The following is a 15,163-nucleotide window of genomic DNA, read 5'->3' as shown; positions in this document are numbered from 1 at the left end:
GTGGGGTTTTGCAACAATACCACTACTGAAAACTTTCTATGAAATGCTAGATGAGACAGCTGGCTTAAGGCTGGGCAAAAGGGGGGAAAAACTAAACTAAATTTAAATGCTACAGAACTACAAGTGAATAACAAAATGCAATACTCTGCTAGAAATTCAAGCAGCAGCCCTTGGGAAATTTCAGTGGTGCTCCTTTCATTCAATCTGGGTTTCCTCATCAATTTTCTCAAGGAGCTTATGCTTATATGTGGATCAAGTAGAAAAATTTGATGAAATACCTCTCTGGCACCAAATACCTTCATCTAGTATCTGACTTGCATTAATTGGCAATGGGATTTAGTGTATGTTTAAAAGAGCAGACAAAGAGTGAATGAAAAGTCTACTCATATTCTAACATTAATAAATCCATAGATTAAAAAATTTTCCTATCTCCTATAATCCACCTAATTTTCACAGCTTGGTTAGCAAGTACAAGTCAATGGTTGATAAGTTTTTCCTTCATCAAAATGGCCCAAAACTGTATTTACTCCTGTCATTAAGAAACTGTCATTTGATATACACTATGACAATGGCACTAAATAAAAAAAATGTTAATAACTAAAGGTCCCCTAAAAATTACATACATTAAAATAAAGGAGGAACACACGTTTTAAGACTACTTAAATAAGTTGTTGTGAACTTTCAATCATTCCCAATTTATTGTGCATAATTGGCTCTTTAAAATCCTGTAATATGATAAACTTATGTCCATTCCCAAGGGACACCATCAACCAAAGTTGCTGTGCACTACTTTGACACAGGAGAGAACTTCTGCCACCTTCATACAGTCTGGCTTATGTTTCAACGAAAAATTTCTAGTGGCCTAAACCTAACCTACTTCAAATCAACATTTTGGTGACCTATGCCACTGAAAATGAATTAGAAGCAAAGAACCTTAAAAATGGATACCATCACAACCCAAAATTAATTGTACATTCTCGCATCCTGCTTAAACAACACTTATAAAAGTTGAAAGGATACTGTCTTGAACAATATAGATTCAAGTTTGTGGTAAAGGTTCTAATTATATTAAGGCTTCCACTATCATGATCCCTTAGATTCTAGATTGATTTAGTGTTTGTACACTGTTTATTATTATGAATTTTATTTCCTGTTAGGGGACTGGGTTTGATCTTTTAATAGGCAACTACCCTATCTCTGAATGTTAAAGGTGATCCCACAGGGCTTAAGAAAAGAGGTGACAACCAACTTTTTAGTCTGTAATACCAAAACAACAGTGATTGACACGCTGAAGCTAGGTGAATAAACTGAAAACTCTTGGTTAGGTATAAAAACATTTTGTAAAATCTGCTCTTCTGGGACACTCTCCTCTTACCAACCACAAGATTACACTGTATGGTGGGACATTTTATTCTTACACACTCAGGTGTCCGGATTATGCCCATTATATTTGTTTATAGGAGACACTGTAACTTTAAGGTAATTTACATTCCTTGGCATTCAAGTTACTCTGTAATAGGCAATGTCTTTTATTGTTCTATCTAGCACTTGCCAACACCATCCTTGAAAAACCTGGAAATGAAGGTCAGTCACTCCACTTACCAAGAATACAACTAAATTAAGACAAGTTTCTGGAGAAAGACCAAAAAAATTCTGGTTCATCACTATTTTCCCTTGGCTAATGGTTCCCTTAGGGCAAAACACAACTCTTCCTTCCATGATAGCTTTCCAACAAAGGGAGCCTTTAAAAAAAAATTAGGATTAAAAAAAAAACAAACAAAAAGACAAAAGAAAAGAAGTCTTTCCCCCACAAACTGTCCTGTTCATATAGGTCAAAGAGCCAGTCTTGGTAGCAGATGAATATTGCACTGCCATTCATTCATTCTGTGTACAGTCTGGGTCCGATGAAAATGGCACACTCCTGGTTTAAGCGATGGACAATGACAAAGCTGGCTCAAGATGTGAAGACTCAGAACATGGAGGGACAAGAAAAAATAACAGCACTAGTCATACATCCAGGTGCAAATGTCTAGCTTCCAGAAGTTAAAATTCATCACTTTCTGCTGCGTGGAGTTGTGTGTCATCTGCGTCTGTCATGCTGCTCTCTTGGGATTCATCTGTTCCCACTTTAAGAACAACAACAACAAAAATACACGTGATCAATAGAAAGCTATCTAACAAATATGTCCTCTGTTATTATGAAAACAAGACAAGTAAGCAGTATTAGGAGACAAAATGAAAGAAAATCCTAAACACAATTATCTAAATGTTTGCCTTCCTTGCAAATAAAGTACAATTATTTTGGATACAATTAGAGAGGGTTACTAAGTTATCCTTTAAGGAACTCAAGGATAGCATGTCAAAGAGAGCTGACCTTGGGATTTATTGTGAGGATAAGAAAGATTAGTGGATTCAAGGAAGTAAAGAAAAATGTATAAAAAACACTTTCTTCACTGTCAGACATGAAATTCAAAGTCCTTTACTCAAATGCTTATTAAAACAAACAGCAAGAGGATGGGAATCCCTGCTTAGTCTTCTCTTATAATGATTCTGGACAGCTAACCACCTTCAAACAAATTCTTCTCCTCAATGAACTTATGATCTAACTGGGAAAACAGTGCATATGTATCTAAAAACACAAATACCAATACAATGCCAAAAAGGGGATATAGATGATAAATGTTATAGGAATACACTTCAATATGAATAATTTCTACAATGTTGGTTTCTTAGGCTTGATCTAGTTACTATTTTAAAATTTTAATTAAAAAGCAATTTTGTAAATACTATTTTATGTCTACTACTATTGATACCTACCCTAAAAGTTAAAAACAAAATGGAGAAATCCCAAATTGATGCTTGCCTACTCTAACAAGGGAGATAGAATGTCTCCTCAACTGAATTTTATATACTTGGCTGTTATGAGCTATTTAATAATGTCTGTCAATCTATATAGTGGTACTTCAGAGTAGCATATAACACCCACCATTATTTGGTGATACCAAAAACTTGTGTGGTATTTAATAGATGATTTAAAATTGCTGATCTTTGAAAGAAGCAATCAATTTAAGGCATTTTAAATTTAAATTACTATTCTAAAGGTGCAACTAGTTGGCTCAATGGATTGAATGCTAGACCTGAAGTCAGGAAGACCTGGATTCAAATCCAGACTCATACATTTGATAGCTTTACAACTCTGGGCAAGTAACTTAACCCTATTTGCCTCAGTTTCCTCATCTGTAAAATGAGCTGGAGAAGGAAGTGGCAAACCATTATACCATCTTTGTCATGAAATTGGACAAGACTAAAAAACAACCAAACAAGAAAAACTGTTCTAAATCTAAAGGCAGCTAGGTGGCACAGCTGATATAGTGCTGGTCTGAAGTCAGGAAGACTGGAGTTCAAATCTAATTCAGATTCTTCTTAGCTGTTTGACCCTGGGCAAGTCACTTAACTTTAATTGCTCAATTGTAAAAATGAGGAAAATGGGAGATTAAATATTGGTAAACTTCCTCCCTTCTTTCCTTTCCCTTTTATTCTTAAGCTTATTTAAGTATTAGTCACACTGGTATTTCAATAATTATTTCCTCAGAAACATTCTCTTTTTATAACTTAAAATGCACAAATAATTCTCATTATTTGATTTAAAAGTGTATATATTTCAAAGTGCTATTACTTCAGTTACTGCAATTTACCTTCTTAACATCAGTCTTATTTTCCAGAAGGAAATCAAAGTGAAACCCTAATGAATTATTCAAAGTCACAAAGCAAATTATCAAGGGAACAAAGGCTGGAACTAGGGTTTCCTGACTGCTACTCTAACACTTTTTACTAAACCTGGCTAGAATATCTTCCTTGCAAATATCTTCCAAGACAGTGAAAACTCCCTAGCAGAACGTACAATTCTAGTGAGAATTTTATTTGTGTCTCTGTAGCCCCATAATCTATCACATTGCCTGGCACACAGTACTTGCTTAATAAATGTTCATGGAATTGCATTTTCTCAGTTTAGAACAGTGTTTAAGTTCTTCCTTAATTTAATATGATTTACACAAAGGTCAGGTCAGTTCTATAGACAATAGCCAATATCACCATATTTCTTTTATTTCTATTTATATATGTGTATGTATATGTTTAATATTCATGTTTTTATTGTTATAATTGTTCACTCTGAAGTGATGCTGATTCCCATGAGATACACCACACTTTTTTGTGTTAGTTAGAAATACAAACCTGATTCATATGGATAACACTCACTGATCTGTTCTTCTTGAGTTATGGGTTCCTCATCATCTGGGAGGTAACGCTTGTCAATTGCTTCTTTAATCTGGTTGTTAGCTCCTTTAGGGTCTAAATCCATTGCCCAGGAGAAATTCATCAGGGCTAGATGAGTTTGACCTAGCTTCTTGTAAACCTAAAAATAAATATTGAAACTACATTTTTCATTATGTTGCTGACTTCAATTGTAAAAGACACAACTTTTAAAATTTAAAGTGAGTTCCTGTTTTTGTTCTAAGTTGTCAGTTGATCAATCTGAATGTACTTCTACATTATACATAAATTCATGCTTTCTTCTTTGATTTTTAATATTTTCAAATGCTATTCTCCAAGTTCAAAGGAGATCTTCCACGGGGGGGGGGGGGGGGGGTGTTCTTTAAGACTTTGAGATTTTCATTTCCTATAATCTTAGATCTACAATATAGAATATGCTCTTTTGTTGAAGCAAAAACCACCATGCAAAAACAGAGGACAAATTTTAATCTCACATGACCTTGATTTTCTACACATTTGATTTATCTTTCAACTTCTATACCCTCTGTTCCCATGAGTCTTGATCTTGTTAATTTTAATTGCTACTTTAACCAGGAATTATCAACGTGCTTGTTCTAGCTTAAAACATTTTCAGTCTTGGTAACTATGCTATCTTCCAGTGTTTTCCAGCTAGGAGATTCCAAATATTATATACAAAAAAAATGGAAGCAGAAGGCTTTTCATGAATGTTATCTCAACTATGAACGTGCTGCTTACAAGGCTGGCTGAAGAATGCTAATCTACTGCAATTATTTTTCTTTTAAAAAAATGACCATAATGGATAGGGGGATATTTTGATGTGTCCTGTTTTATCCACAGCTCTTTTAATACACTTTCATGGAATGTACTTGGTCATCTCTAACTTTAAAGGGTCTAATTAAGAAATTTGAAAACAAAATAAACAAAGAACCCAACAGGAGAACTTTCTTGTAGATATAATCCAATATATACTTCTTGAATCCTTATTACAAAACACTGTGCTAGGTTCTAAAGATATTAAGATTTGAAAAACAAAAACAAGACAAGGTTCTTTCCCTTACGGAGCTCATGATCTAATAGGATAGCGTGACCGAATGGACATATCATGGCCATAAATAGCATAGAAAATACAAAGTATGCGTTAAACAAATCTGAAGCAAATAAAATCATTTTCAGCTGAGGGGGTGGGACACAGCTTAGTCTTGAGAGAAGAGGCAAATATATGGAATATATGAATTCTACCAAGCAACCCTAATGCCTAGCAATGACAAATAGGAAAAACAGTAATAGATACTTTCAGAAATCTATAGAAGTCAAAGTCCAAAACAGGACCTACAAAAAGGACCTACCAACAAAACCTACAGCTTCAGATGTCTCTACAAAAATGCACAAAATATGGGTACAAAGTGTTGCTCTTATTACAAAGAACAAAACTGGACCGTACACCAGAGATATATAAAATGAGACAATATTCCAAATCTAATGACTCTTTGTTTCTAAATTCACAACATCTCTTGCATATGCCCCAATCACTTTTTGATTAGACTACCCTAAGAGTCTTAACTAGTCTCCCAGCCTCAAATTTCTCTCTCCAATCTATCTTCCATACACATACTAAAGTGTTTTTCCAATAAGGCACATGTTTACCATGTCACTCCTTACTGAAAAAATCTGAGTGGCTCCCTATTACCTCTAGAGTAAACAATAAACTTCTCTTTCCAGCATTTAATAAGCTCTTCACACACATTACTCCCCTCCAGGTACTCTATAGATCAGTCATTCCAGTCTACTTGATGTTTCTCACACAGGACACTCTATCTCCTCTATTCTCTGCACTGGTAGTCCAACGCTAGAATGCTCTCCCTCCTTATTGCTGCCTCCCTGGCTCCATTCAAGGCTCAACTCAGGCTCTTCCTTCTACATGAAGCCTTTACTGATACTCTCAGGTACTATGAGCATACAGACTACTTACACAGTATATGTTTCCCTTGATATGAATGTTCAGATCACTGGACAAAGTTCTTTCTGTTGTTATATCTTTCAAGCAATCTTACATAATTTTGATCCATGTACGACAGTCATTGTTGAAGAAGAAACTTTAGGGCAGAGTTTTACTCTAGTGTACCAGATGCTTTTGTTTTTAATTACTATGTTGCAGGAAATGATAAATACGATAAATTTACAGAAGCATGGAAAGATCTGTACGAACTGTTGCAAAGTGAAGTAATCAGAGACAGGAAAACAATATACATGATAACTACAACCATGTAAACAAAAAGAACACACAAAAAAATAAAAACGGAATGTTACAAAACTACAAATAGAAGCATGACTAAAGGATCCTAGCCACACTCCTTTGAAGAGGCAGTATACAAGTATGCATACTGCACATATTTTCAGATTTTTTTTGATGCACTAATTAGTGTTTGCTGAATTTTTTCTTTTTCTTTTTTGTCTTTTAAGATGTTATTTGTTACATGGGATGGTGGTTCTGGGTGAGGGAAAGGAGGGGAGGTACTAGGGGAAACTATGGTACTATAAAACAACAACAAAAAGAAAGAAATAATTTTTTTTTTTTTAAACAAGCAACAAACAGAGTAAGAGCTTATGTTCCTCTATTTTTGGTCAACTGTACAATGGTAATAATATAGCCTTCTGTGGAACATCTTTTATCAATGGAAAGGTAAATGCCATTGAAAAGCAATAGGATAAGTAAGAGAGGGGGACAAAGCAGCATGGCAAACACTCATGCAAGGAAATTCCGCAATCAGGGAAAGAAGATGTGGTAGGATTGTGATACATAAGGAAAAGAAGGTCAGACACAGTCTGACACAATCTGTATTTCAGCAAAGCAGATTTCAAAAGCTTCAGAGAAAGGATAGGTAGGGTTCCATAGATTAATATTCTACAGGGGAAGTCAGGAGGGATAAGAAGAAAAATGATATTTTGAAGATAAACAATTCCGCTGATGAGTAAAGAGAGGAGCTACCTAAGACAACGTGGAAACACAGGAGAATCACCAAACAATTCAGGTTTTTAAGCCTTGTACTGAAGTTGGAAGCAAGAGCAGGATAAGAATTAATACAAAATGTAATAGCTATACAATAATACTGTTAGGAATGCTTAAACTCATAATGAACTAAGGCTGATAAAAAGAAAGGTAAATTTTTTGTATTCTTTAACTAGACTCAAAGAAGAAAACAGAAGAATGGCAATCTACCTAACTGTCCTCTAAATCCTTTGAGGTAGACTTTTCTATAACTTATTAGGGTGCATGTCAAGATTATGTCCAGACTTCTTGTCTGTCACAAACTCTAGAATAAAATGGTCACTTCTTTCCTAGGTTTCCCATTATTTCTAACTCAGCAACTAGCTATTCCCTGTTAATGAGGATAAGCTCTAGAACATAATTTCCCTTTGAGACTTCCTCCGCCTTTGGACTTTGATATTAGTGTACTCTGTCTTGGTAGAGTACTTTAGGAGATAACTAGACAATTGAGATCCCTTATTACTATTATGTCATGTCTCTATACTAGATGTGTAATGTTTTCCCAAATCCTCACTTATTTCCTCTTTTTCTTCCTCTGTAGTATATGCCAATGAAAAAATGGCTTCAATTTCTCGCTTCACTGATCTTTATTCTCCATCATACTTCCTCCCTCTGGTTGTCAGGTTTCCTCATATGAGGATATGTATTTAATACAGTGTTAGCCCATCCTTCTTATTACATATCTCATTTCTTTTGAATTAAGTTATTCCTATCTGAAGCCACGATTCAGTAATGGGCTTCATTCCACCATGTCTCAGTGGCACTTAAGTTAAATTCCTTAGATGAGGAATTCTAATTCTTCTTGCTTATTGCTTAAACTTTGGGCATTCGTGTGTAGTGAAGGCATGTCTCTATGACCTTCTGGGAATCTTAACTATTATTCTTCTTCCTTTTTTTATAACAACTCCCCAGGGTCCCTAATGTATTCTTATTCATCTTTGTTAGGTGTACTTCATCTTTGGCCAGGAATCTTCGGTCCCTATACTTTAAACTGTGGTCCAGAAATCCAAATTCCATTCAATACCACCTAATTATTCATTTTTCAATGTTCATTTTTCAAAACAGCCTTTCTTGCAATCCTTGCCTTCAATGATCAACAGCGAGGAAAACCTAACTTGTGTCCCTATGGTCTTAAGTTTCTTATCAAATTCTATATTCTCAATCTTGGTCCAATATAAATCAAAACATTTGTAGCAGGCACTTTTGGAATAAACGACTATTTGGGTGCCCACCAACTGAGGAATAACTAACTGTGATACATAAATGCAACATAAGTACATAATGTATAGTACAGTAAGAAATTATGAATAAGGAACTCAGAGAAATAAGAGGATTTTGATTAACTTTATGATGCAGAACAGAGCAAAAATTGCACAAGCACTCACTCACCCCCATCTTACAAAGTAAATGAATGTCATTAAAAGGAAGTTGAATTCTGATTCACAGAATAGTCCAAGAAAACTGACAATAAAATAGAATGTTAGAGATGTTATCAATTGTAGTTAGTACATTGGGTGATCATACTTCACTGTTTTAAGTTGTTACAAAGAGGATATTTTTTTAAAAAATTTATTTATTTAACTTTTAACATTCATTTTCACAAAATTTTGGGTTCCAAATTTTCTCCCCATTTCTCCCCTCCCCCCACCTCAAAACACCGAGCATTCTAATTGCCCCTATCACCAATCTGCCCTCTCTTCTATCATCCCTCCCTTCCCTTGTCCCCATCTTCTCTTTAGTCCTGTAGGGCCAGATAACTTTCTATACCCCTTTACCTGTATTTCTTATTTCCTAAGTAGCAAGAACAGTACTCAACAGTTGTTCCTAAAACTTTGAGTTCCAACTTCTCTTTATCCCTCCCTCCCCACTCATTCCCTTTGGAAGGCAAGCAATTCAATATAGGCCATATCTGTGTAATTTTGCAAATGACTTCCATAACAGTCGTGTTGTGTAAGACTAACTATATTTCCCTCCATCCTATCCTGCCCCCCATTGCTTCTATTCTCTCTTTTGATCCTGTCCCTCCCCAAGAGTGTTGACTTCAAATTGCTCCCTCCTCCCATTACCCTCCCTTCCATCATCTCCCCCCCTCCCGCTTATCCCCTTCTCCACCCCTTTCCTGTATTGTAAGGTAGGTTTTCATACCAAAATGAGTGTGCATTTTATTCCTTCCTTTAGTGGAATGTAATGAGAGTAAACTTCATGTTTTTCTCTCACCTCCCCTCTTTTTCCCTCCACTAAAAAGTCTTTTGCCTGCCGTTTATGAGAGATAATTTGCCCCATTCCATTTCTCTCTTTCTCCTGCCAATATATTTCTCTCTCACCCCTTAATTTCATTTTTTAAAGATATGATCCCATCCTCTTCAATTCACTCTGTGCTCTGTGTGTGTGTGTGTAATCCCACCCACGACGCAGATACTGAAAAGTTTCAAGAGTTACAAATATTGTCTTTCCATGTAGGAATGTAAACAGTTCAACTTTAGTAAGTCCCTTATGACTTCTCTTTGCTGTTTACCTTTTCATGCTTCTCTTCATTCTTGTGTTTGAAAGTCAAATTTTCTTTTCAGCTCTGGTCTTTTCATCAGGAATGCTTGAAACTCCTCTACTTCATTGAAAGACCATTTTTTCCCCTGAAGTATTATAGTCAGTTTTGCTGGGTAGGTGATTCTTGGTTTTAGTCCTAGTTCCTTTGACTTCTGGAATATCCTATTCCACGCCCTTCGATCCCCTAATGTAGAAGCTGCTAGATCTTGTGTTATCCTGATTGTATTTCCACAATACTTGAATTGTTTCTTTCTAGCTGCTTGTAATATTTTCTCCTTGACCAGGGAACTCTGGAATTTGGCCACAATGTTCCTAGGAGTTTCTCTTTTTGGATCTCTTTCAGGAGGCGATCAGTGGATTCCTTGAATACTTATTTTGCCCTCTGGTTCTAGAATCTCAGGGCAGTTTTCCTTGATAATTTCATGAAGGATGTCTAGGCTCTTTTTTTGATCATGGCTTTCAGGTAGTCCCATAATTTTTAAATTGTCTCTCCTGGATCTATTCTCCAGGTCAGTTGTTTTTCCAATGATATATTTCACATGATCTTCCATTTTTTCATTCTTTTGGTTTTGTTTTGTGATTTCTTGGTTTCTCATAAAGTCATTAGCCTCCATCTGTTCCATTCTAATTTTGAAAGAACTATTTTCTTCAGTGAGCTTTTGAATCTCCTTTTCCATTTGGCTAATTCTGCTTTTGAAAGCATTCTTCTCCTCATTGGCTTTTTGAACCTCTTTTGCCAATTGAGTTAGCCTATTTTTCAAGGTGTTATTTTCTTCAGCATTTTTCTGGGTCTCCTTTAGCAAGGTGTGGACCTGCTTTTCATGCTTTTCTTACATCACTCTCATTTCTCTTCCCAGTTTTTCCTCCACCTCTCTAACTTGATTTTCAAAATCCTTTTTGAGCTCTTCCATGGCCTGAGCCCACTGGGTGGGCTGGGACACAGAAGCTTTGACTTCTGTGTCTTTCCCTGATGGTAAGCATTGTTCTTCCTCATCAGAAAGGAAGGGAGGAAATATCTGTTCACCAAGAAAGTAACCTTCTATAGTCTTATTTTTTTTCCCTTTTCTGGGCATTTTCCCAGCCAGTGACTTGACTTCTGATTGCCCTCTCCACACCCACTTCACCTCCATATCTGCCCAGCCAGCACTTGGGGTCTGAGATTCAAATGCTGCTCCCCAGCCTCAGGGCTTTGGGTGGGGGTGGGGCTGCTATTCAGTGTGAGATTAAGGTCAGGTGCTCAGGTGGGGGCAGGGCCGCCTCTCTGGGCTTACTTCCCTGGGGGTGGGGTTTACGTGGAGACCTTCAACAATGGATCCAGGCTCCTGCCTGCTTTGGGAGCCCCTGTCTGCTGCTGCCTCCCGAGGGGACCTGAGTTATGGAGACACCCCGCTCCCTTCTCGGCAAGCTAAAAAGACTCTCTCACTGACCTTTGGGGCCTGTGGGTGGAGGGATCCGTGCGGCCGCTGGAGATTCTGCCCCTGAAGCCTGCTCGGATCTGCTCCTCTCGGTGCTGTGTGGCCAAGGCAGGGCTGGGCTCTGCTCTGGGTCAGGTGCAGGATGGACCTTTCGTGTAGGTTTTTCAGGTCTCTCTGGAACAGAAATCTCCTCCACTCCCTTGTTCTGTGGCTTCTGCTGCTCCAGAATTTGTTGGGAGTTCTTCTTTACAGGTATTTTATGGGCTGTGGGTTTGGAGCTAGCATATGTGTATTTTTCTACTCCACCATCTTGGCTCCTCCCCCCACAAAGAGGATATTTCAAGGTGGGGTAAAAAACTAAGAGAAGAAATGATCCAGTTGGTAGGGGATATCATATTAACGATACCTCTTATGCCTGTTAAAATCATACAGGCTTCTATGAGAGATGTGGCCAGGGATATGACTTTATTCAATGATCATTAATTAATCATTTACCACCAGCTGTTCCACTTGGTTTTGATTCCATGAATATTCTGCCTCCTCCAGGATAAGCTCAACACCTGGAATCTCGTCATCTTGAAAATTAATTTTGCATCTTCAGTTGCCTTTCCTCTGTGTTTGGAATATTGAACAATGAACTGCCCTTTCTCCCCCAAAGACATCCCTTTATAGAGCATTCAAACTTTTCCAAATATTTTCATTTATCAACAGCAGCTCTATTTGATCCCTTTGCTAGAAACACTCTCCCGCCCCTTACAGCTTCCTTTTGTGTACTGTCTTCCCTTAGTAAGATGTCTTCCAGTTCTAAAGCTATAAACCAATGACCTAGTATAGGAGATGCAAATAGTGATTTAAGGCTAGAACTGAATAGGAAATCAAATCAGAGTACACATGGCTTTCAATGATCCCACTTTGTTTGCTGACACACACACAAAAAACCTTAAACTTTTTTACTGCATTTACATAATTCCAAATTTTATATACATATATACATGTATATATGTATATATACATGTATATATGTATACATACAGGCATATATACATATACACACACACAGACACAGACACACACATATATATCTCCCCACTTTCCTCTTGTTACAAAGAATAAAAACAAAAAAGGAAAAATGTTTAGCAAATGTAACCAATGCATCAGCTAAGTCTGAGGATATGATATGATATCAATAGTTCCCCTTCTTTGCAGGGGGAGGGATTTGTCATTTTTTCCTCTGGGATCAAGCATGATCATTATAATTTCTGCAGCACTAAACTTTTTTTTGTTTTTTTCCATTTACTTGTTTGTAGTCATTGTGTACATAATCTTTCCGGTTTTGCTTATGATTCCTGAACTCTGCATGAGTTCAAATAAGTTTTCTCATGTTTTTCTAAATTTTTCATGTTCACTGTTTCTTATGGCACAGTAATATTTCATTACATTAATGTACCACAAACTGTTTTGTCCTTCCTACTTCCTTAAAGTACGTTAAGGGTCATGTACTTTATCTACATTCTTTGTAAAAGTCCATATTTTTAGCAACAATATTCTGGTAACGCTTTGCCTGCAAATCACAATACAAAGTGAACTTACCTCAGGAAAATCAAATTTATAAGTCACCCAAAGGGCAATGGAAGTAGGCTGCATGAAGCATATTACTAATGATGACCTAATGATTACTAATGATTCGATGAAAATTGATGAAAAAGACAACAGTGAGAACGTGTGTGTGTGTGTGTGTGTGTGTGTGTGTGTGTGTGTGTGTGTGTGTGTATGTACGTATAACTGGAAAAAGAAATGTATACAGAATGCCACACTGATACTCTCAGAGATATTAGAAAAAGCAAAGGAAGGCCTCCAGTGGGATGGGTGGATCTAGACTGCACAAGATGACAAGAAGGAGAGAGTATTCACACCAATGAAACAAACATGAATCTTACTGAGGAGATAAACATGGATCTTCTATGTGTGAGGCAATAAATAGTGGAAAGGAAGCATTTTCATAATGCATGCAACAACTCTAATTATACTATTTTACACCATTGGGTGATTTGGAATTTAACCTCTGTCCTGTTTGAAATGACTGACTTAACCCTTTAAGACAGCTGAATGGGTGTTAGGAACATACCTGAGACATTTCTTTATAATCATGGTAAATATATCAAGCAGATCTCATATGCTAAAGAAGTCAATAATCTGGATCACAAGCCTTTAAAAAAATACATTGTCTCAATATCAAATTTAGCTAACACTAACAAGTATATTTAATGAGATGTCACATTACAATGAATTCTTGGGAGCTATGCTATTAGAATGCAGGTGAGCAAGGCTCTAAATATGAACTTAATGACTATGTCTATTATCTGAGGACAAGTCTAGCTAAGGTTGGAGGCATTCATCATCACAGAACGATGGCCACAGTAACCGCTGAGGGTCATCTCCTAAAGTCATTTTAATGGAAAAACTATTTGCCAATAAAATCTTTGATCCTTCTAATAAGTAATTAACAATCATACTGTTACACTGGGTTTGTAAATGAGTAAGGGCCCAGGTACCTTGAGAACTAGAAAAAAAAATCTCACCAAATGAAAATAATTTGGCAGAAGGCTGGTGAAGAAAGGCTAATTATATTTTATATATTTTTTGGTAGGGGAGTTATTAATGCTTTTTAATTTGATTTATTTTTGCTCCTAAAATCATGAAGCAAAGTATGTGTCAGAGGGAGGACTTGACCCTCCAGGTCTTCCTGGCTCTGAGGTCAGTTCTCTACCCACTAAGCCATGTTGCCTCTCAAATAAGTAAAGGTAGATAATTACAGAAATAAATAGATAGTAAAACCATAATAGCTGGGAACTGCAAAATGACCTTGATAGACTTAGGGAAGTCTAAGAAAAAGATAAACAAGTCAATTGCCTAATTAGAATCTTGGTTAGAGAAAAAGTATAAACAATAAAGGGTATTTAAGAAAGGATCTAAATTAAAAGGAAATGAAGTAACTCAATCATAAATAACTGATGGGTCAGAAAAAGTCACAGAAACAATAGATGATTTCATCCAAGAAAATGCCAACTATAAGACAATGTGCTAAGATGAAGCCAAAGTAGCTCCTAGGGAAAAACATGTATCACTAAACACTTTCATCAACAACAGAAAGAAGAGAACATTCATGAAATAGGCATGCATCCAGAAAAAAATCAGGCAAGGAATTAAAGAAATTTCAACAAACACAAAAATAATTTTAAAAACCAAGGAAGAGATATTAAAATTGAAAGAAAAAATGAACCATTTAAAAAAAAGAAAAGAAAAAGGAAAGGAAACCTAACAAAATAAACTATTAGCTAATCCCAATGTTTTCTAAAGAGTAGAAACCAAATTAGAAATTATTTTACCCAATTATATGCCAACAGAGCTGACAGGTGAAATGGATGAATACTTACAAAATATAAACTATGCATATTAACGAAATGAGAAAAAGAGAATTAAAACAACCCAGTCTCAGAAAAAAGAAACTGTGTAACTCATTAAGGAATTCTCAACCAAAATTATTCCAGGCCGAGATGGATTTACAAATGACATTCTATCAAAAAAAGAAAATTCCAATATTACATAAACTGATAAATGATAGGGAAAAAGGAATCCTCTAAAATTCCTTCTGTAAGACAAATATAGTCCTTATATATAAAGTGGAGAGAGAGACAATGCACTTTCTTCTTAGCTCCTGGATTACTAAGTGCCTGTTGGATATTTTAAATAGGATATCTCATGGGCATCTCAAACCCAACACAGTCAAGCATATTATGCTTTTTCCAGTCACCCAGATCTGGAACTTCAGTCATAATAACCAGCATTTATAGTTTTATACTGTGCA

The 15,163-nt window shown here is 36.2% G+C and overlaps 1 protein-coding gene across 6 annotated transcripts in view; it reads right to left on the bottom strand.

Moving 5' to 3' along the window:
* Nucleotides 1-659: 659 nt before the first annotated feature.
* Nucleotides 660-15,163, bottom strand: part of CDC27 (cell division cycle 27) — a 104,475-nt gene continuing 89,971 nt past the window's right edge. For 2 of the 6 annotated variants that reach the window (XM_072645917.1, XM_072645918.1), the window contains exons 18-19: nucleotides 4,234-4,414; nucleotides 660-2,126 (exon numbers count right to left, since the gene is read on the bottom strand). In XM_072645917.1, the coding sequence (XP_072502018.1) occupies nucleotides 2,044-2,126; nucleotides 4,234-4,414 (264 nt within the window). In that variant the 3' untranslated portion in view covers nucleotides 660-2,043. Of the gene's footprint in view, nucleotides 2,127-4,233; nucleotides 4,434-15,163 lie in introns of all 6 variants that reach the window. The other 4 variants (XM_072645919.1, XM_072645920.1, XR_011975122.1 and 1 more) reach the window with 3 other exon arrangements.

This window comes from Notamacropus eugenii, chromosome 2 (genome assembly GCF_028372415.1).
Source record: "Notamacropus eugenii isolate mMacEug1 chromosome 2, mMacEug1.pri_v2, whole genome shotgun sequence".
Taxonomy (NCBI): Eukaryota; Metazoa; Chordata; class Mammalia; order Diprotodontia; family Macropodidae; genus Notamacropus; species Notamacropus eugenii.
The sequence above is the reverse complement of the archived record's forward strand: the minus strand, read 5'-3'. Positions and strand labels throughout refer to the sequence as shown.